This window comes from Musa acuminata, chromosome BXJ3-8, assembly GCF_036884655.1.
Source record: "Musa acuminata AAA Group cultivar baxijiao chromosome BXJ3-8, Cavendish_Baxijiao_AAA, whole genome shotgun sequence".
Taxonomy (NCBI): domain Eukaryota; kingdom Viridiplantae; phylum Streptophyta; class Magnoliopsida; order Zingiberales; family Musaceae; genus Musa; species Musa acuminata.
This window is the reverse complement of record NC_088356.1, coordinates 44,759,092-44,777,130: the sequence shown is the minus strand read 5'-3', so window position 1 is coordinate 44,777,130 and position 18,039 is coordinate 44,759,092. Positions and strand designations below refer to the sequence as shown.

The 18,039-nt window shown below is 39.3% G+C and overlaps 4 protein-coding genes across 7 annotated transcripts; 3 read left to right on the top strand and 1 right to left on the bottom strand.

Moving 5' to 3' along the window:
- Positions 1 to 516: 516 nt before the first annotated feature.
- On the top strand, positions 517 to 2,523 carry LOC135644342 (serine/threonine-protein phosphatase PP1 isozyme 2-like). Its single transcript, XM_065161824.1, has 3 exons — positions 517 to 800; positions 889 to 1,448; positions 2,207 to 2,523. Exons 1-3 carry the CDS (start codon positions 620 to 622, stop codon positions 2,384 to 2,386), a joined length of 921 nt encoding a protein of 306 aa, XP_065017896.1. The 5' UTR covers positions 517 to 619; the 3' UTR covers positions 2,387 to 2,523.
- Positions 2,524 to 3,252: 729 nt separating this feature from the next.
- Positions 3,253 to 7,698, bottom strand: LOC135644926 (uncharacterized). 2 transcript variants are annotated; one of them, XM_065162906.1, is made up of 5 exons: positions 7,331 to 7,698; positions 5,059 to 5,989; positions 4,758 to 4,853; positions 4,284 to 4,420; positions 3,253 to 3,717 (listed from the first exon to the last, which is right to left on the bottom strand). In XM_065162906.1, exons 1-5 carry the CDS (start codon positions 7,567 to 7,569, stop codon positions 3,531 to 3,533), a joined length of 1,590 nt encoding a protein of 529 aa, XP_065018978.1. In that variant the 5' UTR covers positions 7,570 to 7,698; the 3' UTR covers positions 3,253 to 3,530. The 2 variants fall into 2 exon arrangements, with proteins under 2 accessions (XP_065018978.1, XP_065018979.1); XM_065162907.1 differs by lacking the exon at positions 4,758 to 4,853.
- Positions 7,699 to 8,040: 342 nt separating this feature from the next.
- On the top strand, positions 8,041 to 10,525 carry LOC103996352 (protein CHAPERONE-LIKE PROTEIN OF POR1, chloroplastic). The gene is made up of 5 exons (XM_009417262.3): positions 8,041 to 8,210; positions 8,289 to 8,395; positions 9,471 to 9,853; positions 10,060 to 10,136; positions 10,216 to 10,525. Exons 1-5 carry the CDS (start codon positions 8,101 to 8,103, stop codon positions 10,364 to 10,366), a joined length of 828 nt encoding a protein of 275 aa, XP_009415537.2. The 5' UTR covers positions 8,041 to 8,100; the 3' UTR covers positions 10,367 to 10,525.
- Positions 10,526 to 13,640: 3,115 nt separating this feature from the next.
- Positions 13,641 to 17,987, top strand: LOC135645782 (eukaryotic translation initiation factor 5-like). Of its 3 annotated transcripts, none has more exons than XM_065164504.1 (2): positions 13,641 to 13,792; positions 16,055 to 17,987. In XM_065164504.1, the coding sequence occupies exon 2, from the start codon at positions 16,432 to 16,434 to the stop codon at positions 17,773 to 17,775; it is 1,344 nt and encodes a 447-aa protein (XP_065020576.1). In that variant the 5' UTR covers positions 13,641 to 13,792; positions 16,055 to 16,431; the 3' UTR covers positions 17,776 to 17,987. The 3 variants fall into 3 exon arrangements, with proteins under 3 accessions (XP_065020576.1, XP_065020578.1, XP_065020577.1); XM_065164506.1 differs by having other exon boundaries at positions 13,775 to 13,795; XM_065164505.1 differs by lacking the exon at positions 13,641 to 13,792 and adding an exon at positions 13,904 to 13,924.
- Positions 17,988 to 18,039: the final 52 nt, after the last annotated feature.

Genomic DNA, 18,039 nt, shown 5'->3' with positions numbered 1-18,039 from the left:
TCCTTATCTTACCTTGGTTGTTGTGAATGAGGTGTAAAGTGAGCTTCTTTTTCCTTTTCATGAATACTAAAATCACTTAATCTTTATTATCTTTATTTACTCTCAAGAGATTATATATAAATATATGTATATATATATATTTATATATGTATGTATGTATATAATACAAAATAGAATAAAAGAAAGAAAGAAAATCTTATAAACATTCATTGATAATTTCGATTTATCCTTTATATCTAAGAAGTTATGGGTTTTGCTCTCTAATTCTTTTATATATATATATATATATATATATATATATATATATATATATATATATATATAAACATTATTTCGATCTCTTTCTAAAAACAGTTAAAATGTCGTTAAAACTAACTGTTATTTCCCATGGCGTCATTGGGCCTTCTGGTGGGCCCGGAGTGGGCCATATCCGATGTGGCAACGCCCCGCACAAGGCGCCCCGTTCTCCCTTTCGGGCCACTTGATCCCCTCAACCTCCGCTCTTCCTCTCTTTCTTCCTCCTCCTCGTCAAGAAGCGGAAAGAGTTCCTTTCACCACCTGCTTCGATCCGTGTTCGTGTCGTTGAGCACCGTGGGGAATCGAGACGAGCATCATCATCATGGAAGGCAGCGGCTTCGATGATCTGATACAGAGGCTGATGGACGCCAAGAAGAGCAAGGCCAGCGGGAAGAAGGTGCAGCTCAGCGAGCTGGAGATCCGCAGCCTCTGCGCCACCGCCAAGGGCGTCTTCCTCAGCCAGCCCGTCCTCCTCGAGCTGGAGGCGCCGATCAACATCTGCGGTGAGACCCCTCGTCCTTCGTGGGATTCCAATTTCTCTTCCTCATCTCCTCGTGTAAGCCTCGGTGGGACTCTGTTTCCGTACCTCAGGCGACGTGCATGGGCAGTTCTCGGACCTGCTCCGGCTGTTCGAGTACGGTGGCGTGCCGCCCACCTCCAACTACCTCTTCCTCGGGGACTACGTCGACCGGGGGAAGCAGAGCATCGAGACCATCTGCCTCCTGCTCGCCTACAAGATCAAGTACCCCGACAACTTCTTCCTCCTCCGCGGCAACCACGAGTGCGCCTCCATCAACCGCATCTACGGCTTCTACGACGAGTGCAAGCGCCGGTTCAGCGTCCGCCTCTGGAGGCTCTTCACCGACTGCTTCAACTGCCTGCCGGTGGCGGCCATCGTGGACGACAAGATCTTCTGCATGCATGGCGGGCTGTCGCCGGAGCTGCAGAGCATGGACCAGGTGAGGGAGATCGAGAGGCCGGTGGACGTGCCGGACCAGGGGCTGCTGTGCGACCTGCTGTGGTCGGATCCCGACCGGGAGATCAAGGGGTGGGCGGACAACGACCGAGGGGTCTCCTACACGTTTGGTGCGGACAGGGTGGCGGAGTTCCTGAGGAAGCATGACCTCGACCTCATTTGCCGAGCTCATCAAGTAAGTGCTGTGTTCTTCCTTCTTCACATTCTTCGCATCAAAACAGCAACTTTGCAGGTAATTATTCTGAGCTTATTATTATTATTATTATTATTATTATTATTATTATTTACTGTGATTGAGTTGAAACCGAAGCAAAAAAGATGACTATTTGAGGTAGATTATACGATTTTATTTAAGAAAACCATATTTTGGGTTAAATTAAAAGTAATATCTTTCTAAGTTTTATTTTATATTTTTTAACCATTAATACTAATTATATCGCGTCGTCTAACTATAATATTTACAGATTTTTTTGGCATATTATTGTCCCATCTCCTATTTTATTATGAGATGAGAACTAAGCCGAATTATTCTTAATGACAATAGTTTTATCTCACTGATGCTAGAGCTCATAAATATATTGAATTCTTTTTATAGGAAAATATGATACTATCTCAAAGATTTAATTGAGTAATCATAAATCTTGAGATTAAAAAATTATAAAGTATCTATTTTTTTTGTTTGAGCTTAGATGAAAAAATCTCTCTGAATACTCTATAGTTAGAGGTAAGACAGATCAATTTGCATGTCAAAGAATATTTTTAGGCTTATAAATATATTAGATTCTTTTCTAACAACTTCAAATTTTTTAGCCTATTATAATCAATTCAAATTTTTATCAAATGATATATATATTTTTTATACATTATATTTTACTTGTATGATATTTAGGTCCATAAAAGCACCATTGGACTAAGGTGATGGTGGTGGTGCAGGTTGTGGAAGATGGGTATGAATTCTTTGCAGACAGGCAACTGGTGACCATCTTCTCAGCTCCAAACTACTGTGGAGAGTTCAACAATGCTGGAGCACTAATGAGTGTGGATGCAAGCTTGCTCTGCTCATTCCAAATCCTCAAGCCTTACAGAGGAAAGCCAGGGGGAGTGAGTGGCTGATCAACCAACTATGCTCCTCAGCAACAGAGGAAGAAGAAAGAATAGATGGCAGCATTGCATCAAGCTGTTTGCTCTCACTTTGCACACCAAATGTAGTACTCAATCTGTGTATATAAACATGCCAAAGTAGATTTCATTTTTCATTCATCTTTCCTAGTGTGTAATCTCAAAATCTTTGAATTGAGAGTAGATCTTGCTAGCATCTCAATTTGCTGTTTGATACAGAAACAGTAATGAGGTTGAGAATGATTTGGATTTTTTCATCTCAAGCAAGAAACTATGATCTTATAATTGAAAAGAAAAATAAATGAGAAAGTGTTTATGGTAGCTTGGTGTGGCATTCTCTATGATTCATTGGTGAATTATCATTGCTCATGATCCTATCAAAACAATGCTGTCTTGAAAGTTTGATCATGATTCATTGGTCAATTTTATCCAATCCTCCTTTGTTTTCCTTTCTTCTTATAAAAAATGGGAGACAATATTGTTACAAGTCCAAATAAGTTGGATGAGAGAAAAAAAAAAAATCAGTATTCAATGGACAAAGAAAAAGGTAAAAGACCTAAACAAGTCCAACTGAATTATTTTTAATCGCGGTGCAACTAGATCAAGCTGATTTTATAATATCCAAAAAATAATTAAAACCTCATCTTCATCTTATTTATAGTTATTGCCTGAGATTAGCAAGTTGAAACTATGGACAGAATAAAAAGAATGTCAGATAATTCATGATACAAGTGAAGATTCTACTAGTGAGAAGGACAAGCAACATTTCTATAATGAAGCATCAATCTGCTGAATCAAAGGCTTCCCTCAAGTCTGCTTTCAGAGTGCAACACTACAAGAAGTCATCTCAAGATTGCAAGTGAAGAAATCAGAGCACATATTTTTGAAGAATCTGGCTCAACATAGAATAGACCAACTCAGCACAAAGAAATGAAAAAAAAAGACCAAGAAAAGGGGAAGTGGAAGATTACTAAATGCCAGTTTCTATAAAAGCAGAAATTAGTACAAAATTTTATACCTGCGAAGAATGGAAGATATCATTATATCCATTTAAGTAAGATACTGCTGGTTCATACAAGTTTACCAAATTCACTAAGACAGATATTGGCAACCACAAGCAGGTAGAAGCTAATTGTCGCTACTCCCTTTTATCTTCTTCGCGGTCCTCATCGTGTGAGGCAGTAGCATTGGTGCTCACAGTTACTTTAGCCTCCATCAGACTGGCAGAACTACGAGCATCCTTCGAAGGAATTGGTCCTGGCTTTATTAGAAAAAGTGAATCCTCTCGCTCAAAATCTTCAGTTCCATCATCTGAGTAAGCATATCTGAAAGATAAAGGTGCAAGTCATAAATCCAGATAGCACTAACAGAACGAAAATAGATATTTAAAAGATGCTAGTGTAAGAAATCAGGAAAAGCAACAATGCACTGCCGTCAACATTCAAACCACAATCATAACATATCTTTGAGCTTGCATTATTTAGGAGAATGGAACAATAAATTTAGTCAGCCTACATTCAGGCCAAAAGAAGTTCTCATGCTATAACAAAAAATGGTAAAAGCATATGAGTTCTATACACGCAACCACATGGACTGCCTGCATTAATTTTAGAAATTTACTGCTCTTTCAATAGAGTTTATAAATACTACTTTTTCATAGAATAGTTGTGAGATGGTGACAATTTTAAATGATAAAATAGTGAGATAGTAACAACTTAAAACAATAAATAGCCACAAAATTCATGCCATATAAACCCCATTTGTTTTTGGTAGCAATGGTATTTCTGTCATGTCAATGCTTAAATTATTTGGAGTACCATCCAGAAAAAGTAGACATAAAATTGGAAAGAAGAAAGTTAAGTGCAGGATCCTTGAGATCCAGGACTATCACCTCATTGAGTTTTGAGAGGGTGCCCAAAGAGCTGCAATCACACAGAGAAGAGCAAAGGAGAGGACCTGCCAAAAGGCAGAAATAATCCAGGCATTCTGCCACTGCTCGTTATATACATCAGTTGACTTGAAATAAAGCTGCAAAAAGAAGAGCACATTAACGTGCAAGGCAGTAGATAAAATATGCAAGGAGATAAAATCATCTAGTGTGGTACCAAGAAAACCAACTGTGTCAATGTATAAATATGCAAGCAAAGAGTGATCCCAGATTACTCTACCATATGAAGTAAGTACACCAACGAGCAAGAGATATTATGTTCTTAATTTCATAGTACTAACTTTCGGCACCATCAAAGAATCAATTCAGGTATCCAGGGCATAAAATTTACTGCCACTAGTCTTGTATACTGCACACTGCAAGGTTGCCTGAGCAAACTAACTGTTTTCACGATGATGAAAAATAGATGGTCATTACCTCATAGCCAATCCAACAAACAGATACAACAACAGCTACAACCAATGCATTCGTGAATTTCCTATAAATATCTAACTTGGCCATCAATCGTCTTGCCTGTAGAAATATATTAAAAAAAAGAGCAATTATTAGGCTAATTTTTTAGACAACTTTTGGCAAAAGATGTTTATGGCATAAATTGTGCTAAATAAAATTGATCCTAAGGAGAAGCAACATGTCTTAGCAACTGGACAGAAACAAATCAGTTATGTATAAGTTTATGAGTGACAGCCATTAGGGTAAATCAGAAATGTGCAAGTACCTGGAGTTTGTCCAGAGTCTTGGAAAGAGAAGTAAATATCCAAAGAATAAAAAATGCATCCAAGAATGCCACAGGAAGAACCAAAATCAATCTTGCTTTTCCGGCAAGATCGCTTACAGCACCAACATTCTCTACCAACTCAAGTATCTCAGATGCTAGAAAAAATGTTGCTCCAAGCATAATCACCTTAGAAGTGAGACCTCCCAGAGTAGGCCTGACAACTCCGAACCCCATTGAAACAACAAGAATAATTATCCGTGACACTGTTCTTTTAACTGTACCAAAGGTTACTGCCCAAAAGGTGATCCCCATTGGTCTGAATCCAGTTTCATTAAATTTAGCATACTCAAAATACCACAATGTCATTTCAAACATTCCCAATGCGATGACAAATGTTATACAGTTCTGAAGTGGAAGAACCTCCCTCCAAAATCTCACATACTGGGAAAACCAAAATATTCCAAGTATCACGAATGCAAGAGACATGAATCCATAAAAGTTCATGAGAGGAGCCATTCTTCCTGGAAGGTATCCAGTGGGATTTTTCCACACGGTATTCCCATCTATGACCAACCCATTGAGTGCTGGATCACAATATATAAAATACAGGTTATACATCCCAGTTCTTGTGATGGGTATGCTCTGGGATGGCAATGTTGCAACAAGATCCTTTCCATTAAAAGTAGCAGCAAGCACTTGAGGCCAGTTAGGGTTTCGAGAGGAGGGTCGGTAGATGACTTTGCCCTGAGTGCAAGCACCTAATTTTGCCAGATCTGGTGTGCAGCAAACAGCTCGCTGACCACCATAAGCTGAACCACCAATTGTCTCCCGATCTTCTACTTCAAATATGATGGCTTGCACCACAATGGGATCAGTACTTTTACTATTTTCTACAGATTGCTCCATCCGTGTGAAAGTGATCTTCTCGAAGCTGAAAATAAAGGATGGAAAACCATGAGAAATCTTGTATAGTATTATCATAACAGGTTTCCCTTTATATGGCACAAGAAATACTATTCATATTTTTAGTTTGATTTTGAGAAGAAAATCTTGCAAACTAATTGTCCTTTCAGACTAAAACTCAGATGTAAAACATTTTATTTCTCTGTGTCAATTTATACTTACAGAGACATACATATAAATATATACATATAAATCTTTAAGCCCCAAATAAAAAGAAAAAACACGCTACATATCCAAGAAATAAATTGCACCAACAAGTGATCAAGGTAGCAGAAAACATCCTAAACTCTCACTAACGAACTAATCAAAGATCATCTGGTCACCATTTAGGAGTTGCAATATTCATGCATTTAATTATCTACACTTAATTACTTTTTAATGATTGTGATGCAAATGGAATGGGGCAGAGGACCATAGAAATGGTATAAAGAAGATAATTTTTTATGCAATATAACAAAGAAAAGTGAAAGAGAAACGAAAAAGAAGAAGAATAGAAAAAAAAAGAAGAAGATAGAATGCAACATTGTTATTCAGAAATATTGATATTTCTCCCTTAACTCCTGTTTGTAAACAACTAAGGGTCACCAAAATAACGTTTCTTCTCACTCTCTCTAGGGCCTTTATAAAGACTACCCCCTAAAAGTTGCATTAGTAGAAAACCCAAAAATTCTAGAAACTTAATAAGATAACAAAGGTCCTTACTATATCTCACACTTTTGGATTTCCTAACAAACTAAATAGAAATAAGACTACAAATTACTAAAATTTGTAATGGTTTCCCCTAAATAATCAACAACTTGGAACCAAATATGACAACTGAAAGCTTTGGAATGTCACTAGAGAGCTAGAAGAGGCATTTCCAGGGCATCTAAACTGACTAAAGATTGAAATTTATGCAAAAAGTTGGACATCATGGAAATTTGATGGCGCATGTTTGACTGCATCCAATTCCCTTCTCTTAATCTGTATAATTTGTTCACACCAAAACCATGCTACAATGATAGTTATACCAAACAAAACATGCAATTGCATTTGAAAATTGCTGAACTAAAACTGGTACTAATAGAATCAATCCAGAAAGTGATTTTACAGCAACAAAATTGAATTTTTGACCGATCGAACAGGCAATTGATTTTAAATATAAAAATCCTCATGATGCCCGGATCCAAGCACCATTCCAGCGACAAGCCCTCGAACCTCCTTCAAGGACCACAGCTTCTCATATTACGATACCCAATTCCTTTAAACCCGCAAATCCACATCAAGAACGCTCCAGATCTAGCAAAGAATCGAGGGCGCGGGGAATTACCGGATGAAGGCGTCCCCGAGGCCGGCGGTGGCATTGGGATCGGGGAGGGAGGCGAAGAGGCCCTCGCTGCCGCCATGGAGGACGAACGCATTGCCCTTGGGCGCGAACTTCTTGCCAATGTAGCTGTGCACCGAGGCGTTGACGGATGACGATGAGAAGAAGCAGACGACGAAGAAGAAACCACCGAAATTAAGGAGACGACGAGGAAGAGCAACAGTGGAGGGATCGACACGCGGCATTGGAGGATGGAGATCGAATCAAGATCGAAATGGCTCCCTCACTACCCTCGAAGGGAAGTGTGTGCGCGAGAGCGAGAGAGAGAGAGAGAGATCCCTCACTGCTTCTGCCACCGCTGCTAATGGCGTTATGTCGGCTGTTTGGACTCTTTAATGAGAGACGGGCTTCCTTCCGACACAAATTATACTTCTTCTACTCACCAACAGAATTACCGGCATTACTTTCACTGACAAGCAGCAACGGAGTCAGATGTGGGACCCTAATAAAACCAATATCTCTTAGGATAAACACATGGGTAGGAAAGTCGAGTTAATTTGTCGGATCCAGAGACGTTCTTATGTGAGCCCGTTATTCTAAACCGGACCCAAATCAATGGTCCTCGATTGGGCCTAATTGATCCTACTTACCCCTCGTCCGGCCCAAACCCAAAGCTTTAGGGGCCCGACGAGAGAGCGTCTTATCATAAACATCCATCGCCGCAGCGATCGGCTCTTCCTTTTCGAGGAGAGAGAGGAAGAGAGGCGGTGAGGGAGATGTCCGCTCTTTTCCTCTTCAATCCTCCGAGCTGCTGGTCTCGCCTCTCGCTTCGCCCGAGCCATCGTCGCCACCCGTGCCCTAGAAATCTCGATCTCCTTTCCGCATGGTGCCTAACTCGCTCTTCTATGCTATGAGACTTCCGGTACTTGAGGCGGATTTTGGACTCACGTGGGGTGTTTTGCAGGAAACCTAAAGTGCCGAGGAGGACGCGCGTTGTGGCTCCCAGAAGCCCCAGTTGCTCCATGGACGTCGCGCTCGGCGGTGTTGCCGACGGCGGGAGCTATGATTTCAGTAAGAAAAGTGGAACTTTTCCATGATTTCCAGCGAGAAACATCTTTGTTAGTCTGAGTAAAACAAGTGTCCGTGTACTTTCTATTTGCTGAACAAAGGAAATGAAAGAATCCCTAAAAGCTTAAGTCTCTTATTGGCTAGCATTCATTCGCATAACGTTTTGGTTTCGGTGTCATGATTGTTTTTGTTATAAGAAATTGATTTATGATTCCCTATTCTTGTAAATCATCATATTGTGAAAATTGCCACCTTTGGCATGAACAAAAGGCTCAAGTAAATATCTCAAAAAACCAAAATTATTATACAAAAAAAGAAAATGAACGAGTAGTGGGCTCTTGGGAGTGTCAGTTGAGCAATAGCAATTTGTTTGAACCACAAATTCAGATGTATTGGTAGTGTGGATAAGTTATAAAATAACATATAAAATATTTGTCTGCATTTAGACGTGTAGTGAGGTATTGATGGCATAAAAGTAGGAACTTTTGAGTTATTTTTTATCCCACCTTTTTAATCTATAAATAATGGATACTGGGCATGATGGCTGTAGATTCTCTATGTGTTCCATATACTATTTGAAGTATCCGACATGTCTATAAATATCTGGCAAGAATTGGTGTCCAACATGGACACAGCAAGTATTTTGAAGTGTCTATGCTTCATAGCTTCTGATGGTACTTTATTACTGAATTATATTTTTGCTTCTTCAATTGCATCTATTGAATTCCCCCAGATACAATCTGTTGGCCGTACTTTATTTTTGACCTTCGTTAACATTCTGGATAATAAGTGATTTAATAGTATGATAAGCTGTTATTTGCGGCACTCATTGCTTTGTTTAGGCTCCAAATGTTGAAATTGTGTCGCCTCTATCCCTTCATAAATAGATTATCTGCACATATTTTTTTGTTACCATGATAGCATTGACCAAACCTTGGACAAAATACTATCTTGTCTTTGTCTTGTATAGTATGTTACCTGAGCTGAAAATGATGGTTTTCTTAGGTAATTATTGTTACTTTACCTGTATTGCAATTTCCATATGCAATCATTCACAATATGTTGTATTTTCCTGCAGGAAATATACCTAAATTTCCTAGAATGAATGTCTGGGATCCATATAAACGTCTTGGTGTGACTCATGATGCTTCAGAAGAAGAAATCTTAGATGCTCGAAATTTTCTTTTGAATCAATATGCTGGGCATGAGAGTAGTGTCGAGTCAATTGAAGCTGCTTACGAGAAGATACTTATGGCCAGTTTCTGGAAGCGTAAGAAGTCAAAAATAAATCTGAAAAGCAGGCTAAAAAATAAAGTAGAGGAATCACCACCATGGATAAAAAGATTGCTGGATTATGTTGAAATGCCTCCAACTGATGTGATCCTTAGAAGACTATTCCTCTTTGGTTTCATGGGGGCATGGAGTCTAATAAACTCTGCTGAGACGGGACCTGCATTTCAAGTATGCTCGTGATCTATATGTTTTTTATGTGATCCTAACATTTTAGGCAGTACCATACTCTGAGTCATCTAGTATGTTTTTGTGTATTTACAGTTTCATTTATAATCGGGATTTATGTTTTTTCATTTGCATTGATGTAATATTATTAATTAGTGGCAAATTATAACTTACTGATTGAATTTTTATTATTTCCTGTTCTTGTACAGGTTGCACTCTCACTTCTGTCATGTGTCTATTTCCTAAATGACAAAATGAAGAATGTTTTGAGAGCCTCATTAACTGGGTAAGTGATTTTAATTATGTAAAAACTTAATAGTTGTAAAGATGCTATTTTTGCTGATTAGCCATTTTCCTGTCTCCAGATTTGCAGCTCTTGTGATTGGTTGGATCGTTGGTTCCATTGTGGTTCCTATGATTCCATCAGTTCTTCTCCAGCCAACTTGGACACTTGAACTCTTAACGTCTTTGATATCCTATATTTTCTTATTTTTAGCTTGTACTTTTCTCAAGTAAATCTCTTCTACTTCCTTCTTCACAGTGTAGGATAAATTTGTTCTCCGCAGAATTTGATTGTAATTCAGCAACCGGACAGCCTTCCTGTGATGAGCAAAGTTTTGTGAACCATAATAATTTTTGTCACACCCCATAATAATTGCCTAAACTCTTTTTACAGCTGAAAGATCCATATTCATGTCTCATGTTCACCCTTCCAAAAGTGAATTTCCAATATTGTTTATGATGCACTATACTATATCAAACTATAGCAAAACACTGGTAGAAGTATTGTTATATGAATATGCAAACCTATATATGGGGCTTCAAATGTTTGATCTTTTTGAAATGGTGGATATAGTTTTATTTTCTGTAGATACAAGTTGTGAGCTTAAGCTACTGTCCTGGTATGCTGGCAAATCTATATTGCCTTCCTGAATCATCTTTTGTTTTCTCATGTATTCTGGTTTAAGTGCTGAAATTTTGTGTGTTATGTACAATGTTGGCATGTTTGACATTTGTTTGAAGTAATCAATTATGCTTTGGAAATTGCTGTTTCTATGTCGGGAACAATCTCTTGTCAGTATGTATTTTTACTATTATTTGTATTGCCTGAGAAGTGAAAACTGCCCTTTGTGGTGTTGACAATGTTTACAATATAATTTATAGATCTCATAGAAGGTATATATGTGTATGTGTATCAATAAGTGTGGTTGTAGAAGCATGATAGTGGGCATTTCTGTATTACATTTTCTCTAAAATGCTCTCTTATGTAAGACAACATTGTGCCAAAAGAGTATTTATCTTCTAAAAGGTCAAGCTGTCTTTTCATTTCATGATCTTCAAATGAAGTTGGAGGAGCCCCAAAAATATCTCCTCACAAGAGATTAAAGAGAGAAACATGTGTGGAGCATCAACATCTTTCATGGATGACAAGTTTTTTTTGCATTAAAGATAAAGAACAATGAACTAGAAGTAAGACTTGGCTACAGTCATGAATGACTTTGATGATGAGGAAGAGAACAACACTCCATATGTAGTCCCAAAACATCAGTGTAGAGAATTGACATATGTGGTCCCTTCAGTTTGTTCTCAATTACATGTGTATCAAACCTGTGGCTGTTGCCATTTATACTGAACCTAGTTGTGGTTTTGTGAAAGCTCATGAGATGCCAAAAGGTACAACCAATGTACATTTGTGCTTATTATGAAGTTAATAACAATAGCATTCTGTCATCACACACTTAGGGTTCACCAGAACTTGTTGATGCACTAGGACTGTACACCATAAGTTCCATGTTCCCTTTTCTCTGAGGAGGCATTGCATTAGCACCTTTGTTTCATTTTTTGGGGTGAACAAGGAAGAAAGAAAGGGCAGAGTAGATGAAGCAGCAGTATTGATTGCTCTCATGACAGCCTCATCTACCCCACAATGATCTCTAAAGAAGCCCCATGGAGTCCACATGGGATCCCCACACTGTGCATTTAAGATCTCTACCTTCTGGGTTGATGACAAGACAGTGCTAAAAAGGTTGCTGGTGTGTGATGGACAGTTGTGAGGATAGGCTGTCTTGCTTAGTTAATAGCCATGAATCCAGCTCTCTCCATGGAGGAAGAATGTGGATCAAGCCTTAGAACATGGCTTCCAGTTGCTGCTGCATCTCCTCCTACTTGGCTTGATGGGCTGTCAAAAGATCTCCATTGATAGCTCATCTGATGCTGTGACCTCTCTGTACTTGTTGAGTTGTGATAGCTTCAATGTTCTTAAGACACACAGCTGAAGAACATAAAAGAGGTGTGTGTGAGTTCATTTCCTTCTCTCTGACATTTGCAGCTGCAGCTAACATTCCTTCGGCAGGATTCTTTCTGCAGGTTGTGTGCTCTACACCTGATCAGCATGAACATGGAGTCTTCTTCTGAGGTAACTGCAGAGGGAGAAGAGTGTGACAGCAGCCAGTCTGGTTGGACCATGTACCTTGCAACACCCATGCATGATGGTGGCCAAGTGGTTGCCGACGGTGAGCACGACGACGACGATTCCTTGGCTTCTGATGCTTCCTCAGGATCAGTTACTCATGGAAGTGAAGTCACAGATCAACTCGAGGTAGATGAGGAGGAGACTTGCAGCCAGTATCCTTCGCGTGAATGAAGCAGAGTGTTCATGGCAGAGAAGAGCGATACATGGTGATCCAAGTAAAGAGCAGATCTTTGCATCTTGCTGTGCTTTAGATCCATAAATTAGATGGAATGTGCTGCTTTGTAACTCACTTTAGGATGTTTGGATTGTGATCATGCTTGATAAGAATGCATGAATGAAGTCAAAGAAAGAAAAAGTATAGATTAGTTTGTGGTAATCACCCTGCAATTTAGTGGCTTATGTTAATTGCTCCTTAAATATATCAAACTTTAGCATCAGACTTGTATATGTTCTCAGGATTTATCAGTGTGTGATAGAACTGTTACCTCATTGACTCATCATATGCCACCCATTGCGGCAATTGAAATGCCTCGTCATATCTCAATATCAATCAAATCAAATGATTTGTTGTCGGAATTGGAAGCCATATCAAATATGAGACATTAATATGATTTAGTCCAAATATCGAGGTATCGATCACATGTTGTCTATCTAACCTCTACATATCACTCGATCATGTATTGTTTATATGATCGCTAAAGCTATAATATATCAATCATATATCACTCGTATGATTAATTTTATATTAAAAATATGTTTGAAGATATCACTTAACGTAATATTTGTTTTGTAATCATAATTGATCATAAAAATATTGAATATTGACATATCTGATTCATATATTATTTCAAGTCCCCATCGAAATAGTAGCGCCCATCAGTTATCCATGTTTTGTGCATACATGACAATGACGTGCACTCCAGACACGAAGTGCCCAAGATTCGTTCTAGTTTACAAGCCGATCCAACGGCGGAGATGGGCTACATAATAATATCTCGAATAAAACCATAGTCGGTCACGTCGGCCCCTAATCTCAAAGACACAGATGTCATGTTCTCGTCTCCCGCTGCGGCGCGTGCTGTCCAGCACTGGAAGTGGGTTAGGATCGCTGTCTGACGTGGTTCAAACTACAGGAAAATCCAACAACTTTGTCCGTCAGTCTGCCTCTTCTCGTGCGCACACGGGCGCATACTGGTGTTGTTCCCTGTTCGTTGGTTGACCAGTTAGAGCTAATTCGCATTCGTCCTCACCTGTGCAATCTTTGACCTATAGACAAGCCACCGGCAGCTGATGTATCCGCATAGAAGTTTCTATGTGTTAAAGAGAGCTCCGCATCCACGTATCTGTAGACCTTAGGGTTTCTTCGTCCCTTCGCCTTCTGTTTTCGCCCTCTATAAAGCTCTCCGCTTCCCTTACCCCTTCTGTACTTCCCAATTCGGCTCGGGGAGAAGTGCGGTGGCGTCGTCAAGGTGGTCGGCTTCCTTCCTTTCTTCGTTATTGTTGCTCGGATCTCCTTGTTCGTTCGAGTACTTCGATTGATTTCTCAGTATGCTTGACGACTGTGTCTGTTCTAAGTGGGTTCCTTCTAAGACTTGGATCCGGTTCGCTCTTTTGCCGTGGGTTGATTGCCTGCTGTTATGGATCCGCGAATTTGTCGGGGCATTTTGATATCTTATGTTACTGTTGCTTCCTTTTTGGGAAATTCAGCCTGATTTAGCTATTTGAGAAAGTTAATTCCATTTTCTGATAGTGTTTTTGTAGTTGTAACACGCTTTTATTTGGTTCCTTCGTCATGGCAGCACGTGCTTGGGAAATTTGTATGTCTTATTTTCGATTGATGATTAAAGCTTGTAATTTGATGTTTGACTTGTATGCTATGGCTCTAAAACTTAACTTTGATATGTTAAATGGGTTTTGACATAAGTATGTCTCTAGGGTTTAATTTTTCTGGCCATAGCTACAATATTAAAGCACGGATTCAAGCACCTGCCCTACCCCATGCACCGTGCTGATATTGAGTACTGGTGAAATACTATATTAAGACAAGATAGGTGCAAATGTTTAATTATCCTTTCCCTGGTTTCCTTATTACCTGAAAGTTCCTTTTTTATTTGTCGGATGTCAATAAATGCTTAATATCTTTATTCGGTGATGAGTTCAGGACTTGGTTTCACTGAAAATTTATGGAAATTAATTATTTTTAGAAGATAGTGGTCAGTCATTAAGGTTTGAAGTGAACTAATTTAAAAGCATGGTAAGGAGTAACTTAGGTTTAGGATATGAATATGCTTCATTTATATCGTGGACACTGTAATAATATGTATTTACAGATTGAGCTTTTTATATGTTGCTTCTGCTGTAATTCAATAAAATGGAACTTGTATAGAGCCTGGATGGCTGATTGTTAGATGTTATCTTTCTGAGCCATTATTTGCAATATCAAAAACGATGTTGCTCTATGTTTGTTGCTTAGATTATTATAGTTGGTACAATCAGTGTCATGAATATGGGTCTGTTAACCGAAATTTTAAATCATGAATCAAAATATAGCATTTTTTTCTCATTTAATGCATTCATGGAATTTTTTTCATTGAATTTCACCCTATCACACTCCAATAGTCCCACCTCAGTGTGTGAGGTTGTGTTCAATTTGGTCTAACGTTTGATATATCTATCACTGATAAGTTGATCTTAGGCATATTGGGCTGTATGGTTGAGTTCCCTTGACTGGAGTTCGTAGGCTTTGGGTTACTTGGGTCATGTTGAATGGTGCCAAAGCTACTTTGGATCTATTTGTTTAGATTAATGTATACCAAGTATTGTACCTTACACATACGGAGATGGTGTACGCAGGTTAAGCTTACATTGAAATCCTATTTTGAGAATTGTGGTTCACTACCATGCACTCACAAGCACATGAAGCCTTTGAACAAGGGTGATTCTGACATGGTTCAGCCTTGTGCTACACTAGATATTTGGCTAGTAACTTTTCCCATGATTTTTTATTCAACAACAAATTTATTGAAGGTACCGGGACAATGTATAATAATACATAGTAGATAGTGGTTAGCAGATAAAGTAACCGTGAAAGAGGTGAAGAGTGCTGCCAGCTAATATGTGGAGACCAAAATTGGAAAATTGACTATCACAAGCAGAAATATCAATTACTATTAGGCTATGCCACCTTCCTTGATGCATGAAGCTGGTTAAATGTTAGATTTTTGTGGAACTAGGTAGCGAGCTTGATAATTGTATATTGGTTTTCCATTGAATCATGAACAATATTTACTTAAGCTGTTCACAATCCCTTCCAACCAATTTTGTCATTGTTGTTCCTAATTTGACTCTTCTTTGTTTTCATTCATTGGCTAGTTGACATTTCTAGATAAAGTTGTACCTTAACTGACTCCATAATCTTATAATTATGTGAAATTCAATGCTATGATTTTCAGTCATCCACTCTCATGGGTTGATAGCACATGGAACAGCAGAACATTATTCCTTTAAGCAGTTTTAAACTATGTAAACCATGCTTGTTAAGTATATATATTTTTGATCTCCTTAAATCCACATTTGATACAGATACTTTGCCATAGGCTTTCTTGGACAGAAGTTTATTCTCCCACCAGTTATATTTGGATTAGGTTATTTTTTGAGGTTTTCTTAAAATGAACAAACAGTTGTTGCTTATCATACTGGTGGTCAAAGTGGTTTTGTTTCATGTGATGCAGGACCTCTTAATTTTAAACTGAAGTTGTCAGCACTCAGCATTGCTTTGGACCTCTTGTAGCTGTCAAAGTGGAGGGCGTTAAGTGCAGGGTGTTTTTTATGTCTGAACGCGATTCTTTCTACTTGGGATCGATTGGGTTACTTGGAGAATATTGCCCTACATCCAGAAAAAAGTACATATGCTCTTTGGAAAGAGCCAGTTGTCTGCATCTTGAGCCTTTTCGAGAGACTACACTTATAGGAAGTTGCAGCTGGGAGCAACTTTTCTTTATAGTGACAGATTATTGGGGCATTGAACAAAAAAGATTCTTAGTGCCTGCTTCTATTGTCTGATATTACTGTTAAAGAGTGCCACTTTGTCATATTTCCTTGGGCAAACATGGCTTTGCAGAATATTGGTGCTTCAAACAGCGATGATGCTTTCTATCGGTATAAGATGCCGAAGATGATAACCAAAATAGAAGGTCGTGGGAATGGCATCAAGACAAACGTAGTGAACATGGTGGACATTGCAAAGGCCTTGCACAGACCAGCCACCTACACGACAAAGTACTTTGGCTGTGAGCTTGGTGCCCAATCCAAGTTTGATGAGAAAACTTGCACTTCACTTGTTAATGGAGCTCACGACACTGCCAAATTAGCAGGGCTTCTAGAGAACTTCATCAAGAAGTATGTGCAGTGCTATGGATGTGGTAATCCTGAGACTGAAATAATAATCACAAAAACCCAGATGATCACCCTCAAATGTGCTGCTTGTGGTTTTGTGTCTGATGTAGACATGAGGGACAAGCTCACTACTTTTATCCTGAAGAACCCACCAGAACAGAAAAAGGCATCAAAAGACAAGAAGGGAATGAGACGAGCAGAGAAGGAAAGACTCAAGGAAGGGGAAGCTGCTGATGAGGAACTGAAGAAGCTGAAGAAAGAGACAAAGAAGAAGGGTACTGTATCATCTAAAGATGGAGCAAGTTCTAAACGTGTTGCTTCTAAGAAGAAGCCAACAGGCTCAGATGAGGAACGCTCCTCCCCACCTGATAGTCAGGCTGATGACAATGAGGTAGCTGATGATAATGATGATGATGGTGTGCAGTGGCAGACTGACACATCTGCTGAAGCAGCTCGCCAGCGCATACAGGAACAACTGAATGCTGTTACTGCTGAAATGGTGATGCTTTCCACTGGTAATGTGCCTGACGAGGAAGAGAAGAAAGTAAATCAAGAGAAGAAAGAGGAAGCTCCCAAAATTGGACCTGAAGTAGTGGAGAAGCCTAGCACTCATAATCAGTTAATTATTGAAATCAAAGCTATGCTGAAGGGGTCCATACCTAGCGAGCTTAGCTCGTCTCTGCCTGGGTCCCATCAAGAGATAATGAATGCACTATTCGAAGCCCTCTTTGAAGGTGAAGGTGCAGGTAAAGGGTTCGCAAAAGAGGTTGACAAGAAGAAAAAGTACCTTGCAGCTGCAGTGCAGGATGAGGAATCTCAGATGTGTCTGCTGCGGGCTATGGAAGCATTCTGTGGGAAGTTTGGTGGGGATGCAGTGAAGGAAGTTGCTCTGGTGGCTAAATCTCTTTACGATGGAGATGTATTGGAGGAAGAGTGCATAATGAAGTGGTACAAAGAAGGTCTGACCGGTGCCAGTAAGAGCTCCGCAGTTTGGAAGAATATTAAGCCTTTCATAGAATGGCTTCAGAATGCCGAGTCAGAGTCAGAGGACGAGTGATAAAGTGTCCTCTTCTGCTTAGTATTGATAATCATCTCAAGGATGATACCGATGTTGGGCTTATTACCTTTGAAAGCAGTATGTAGTTGTGTGATGGCTATTTCATGAATTTGGAGTCTTAAACTTGGTAATGCTTAGTTATTACTGTGTTTCTGGTGTGCAGACTTGGTTCGTGTCGAAATAAAGAACTTGTATTTTCGTTGTTCCAGTCAGCTAAATTGTGTTGCTCAGATTCTGGGAGGACATCATGTGCAAGCTACTGGC

What these genes read in the sequence shown, in the direction of transcription:
- LOC135644342 (XM_065161824.1), top strand. Translation starts at nt 620, where the DNA reads ATGGAAGGCAGCGGCTTCGATGATCTGATACAGAGGCTGATGGACGCC. An exon ending in GGCGCCGATCAACATCTGCG is followed by an intron (nt 801 to 888) that starts GTGAGACCCCTC and finishes TCCGTACCTCAG; the next exon opens with GCGACGTGCATGGGCAGTTC. An exon ending in TCATTTGCCGAGCTCATCAA is followed by an intron (nt 1,449 to 2,206) that starts GTAAGTGCTGTG and finishes GTGGTGGTGCAG; the next exon opens with GTTGTGGAAGATGGGTATGA.
- LOC135644926 (XM_065162906.1), bottom strand. Translation starts at nt 7,569, where the DNA reads ATGCCGCGTGTCGATCCCTCCACTGTTGCTCTTCCTCGTCGTCTCCTT. An exon ending in TTTGTTGGATTGGCTATGAG is followed by an intron (nt 4,421 to 4,757) that starts GTAATGACCATC and finishes TTCTTTTTGCAG; the next exon opens with CTTTATTTCAAGTCAACTGA. An exon ending in CCCTCTCAAAACTCAATGAG is followed by an intron (nt 3,718 to 4,283) that starts GTGATAGTCCTG and finishes TTTATCTTTCAG; the next exon opens with ATATGCTTACTCAGATGATG.
- LOC103996352 (XM_009417262.3), top strand. Translation starts at nt 8,101, where the DNA reads ATGTCCGCTCTTTTCCTCTTCAATCCTCCGAGCTGCTGGTCTCGCCTC. An exon ending in CTCGATCTCCTTTCCGCATG is followed by an intron (nt 8,211 to 8,288) that starts GTGCCTAACTCG and finishes GGTGTTTTGCAG; the next exon opens with GAAACCTAAAGTGCCGAGGA. An exon ending in CGGCGGGAGCTATGATTTCA is followed by an intron (nt 8,396 to 9,470) that starts GTAAGAAAAGTG and finishes ATTTTCCTGCAG; the next exon opens with GAAATATACCTAAATTTCCT.
- LOC135645782 (XM_065164504.1), top strand. Translation starts at nt 16,432, where the DNA reads ATGGCTTTGCAGAATATTGGTGCTTCAAACAGCGATGATGCTTTCTAT.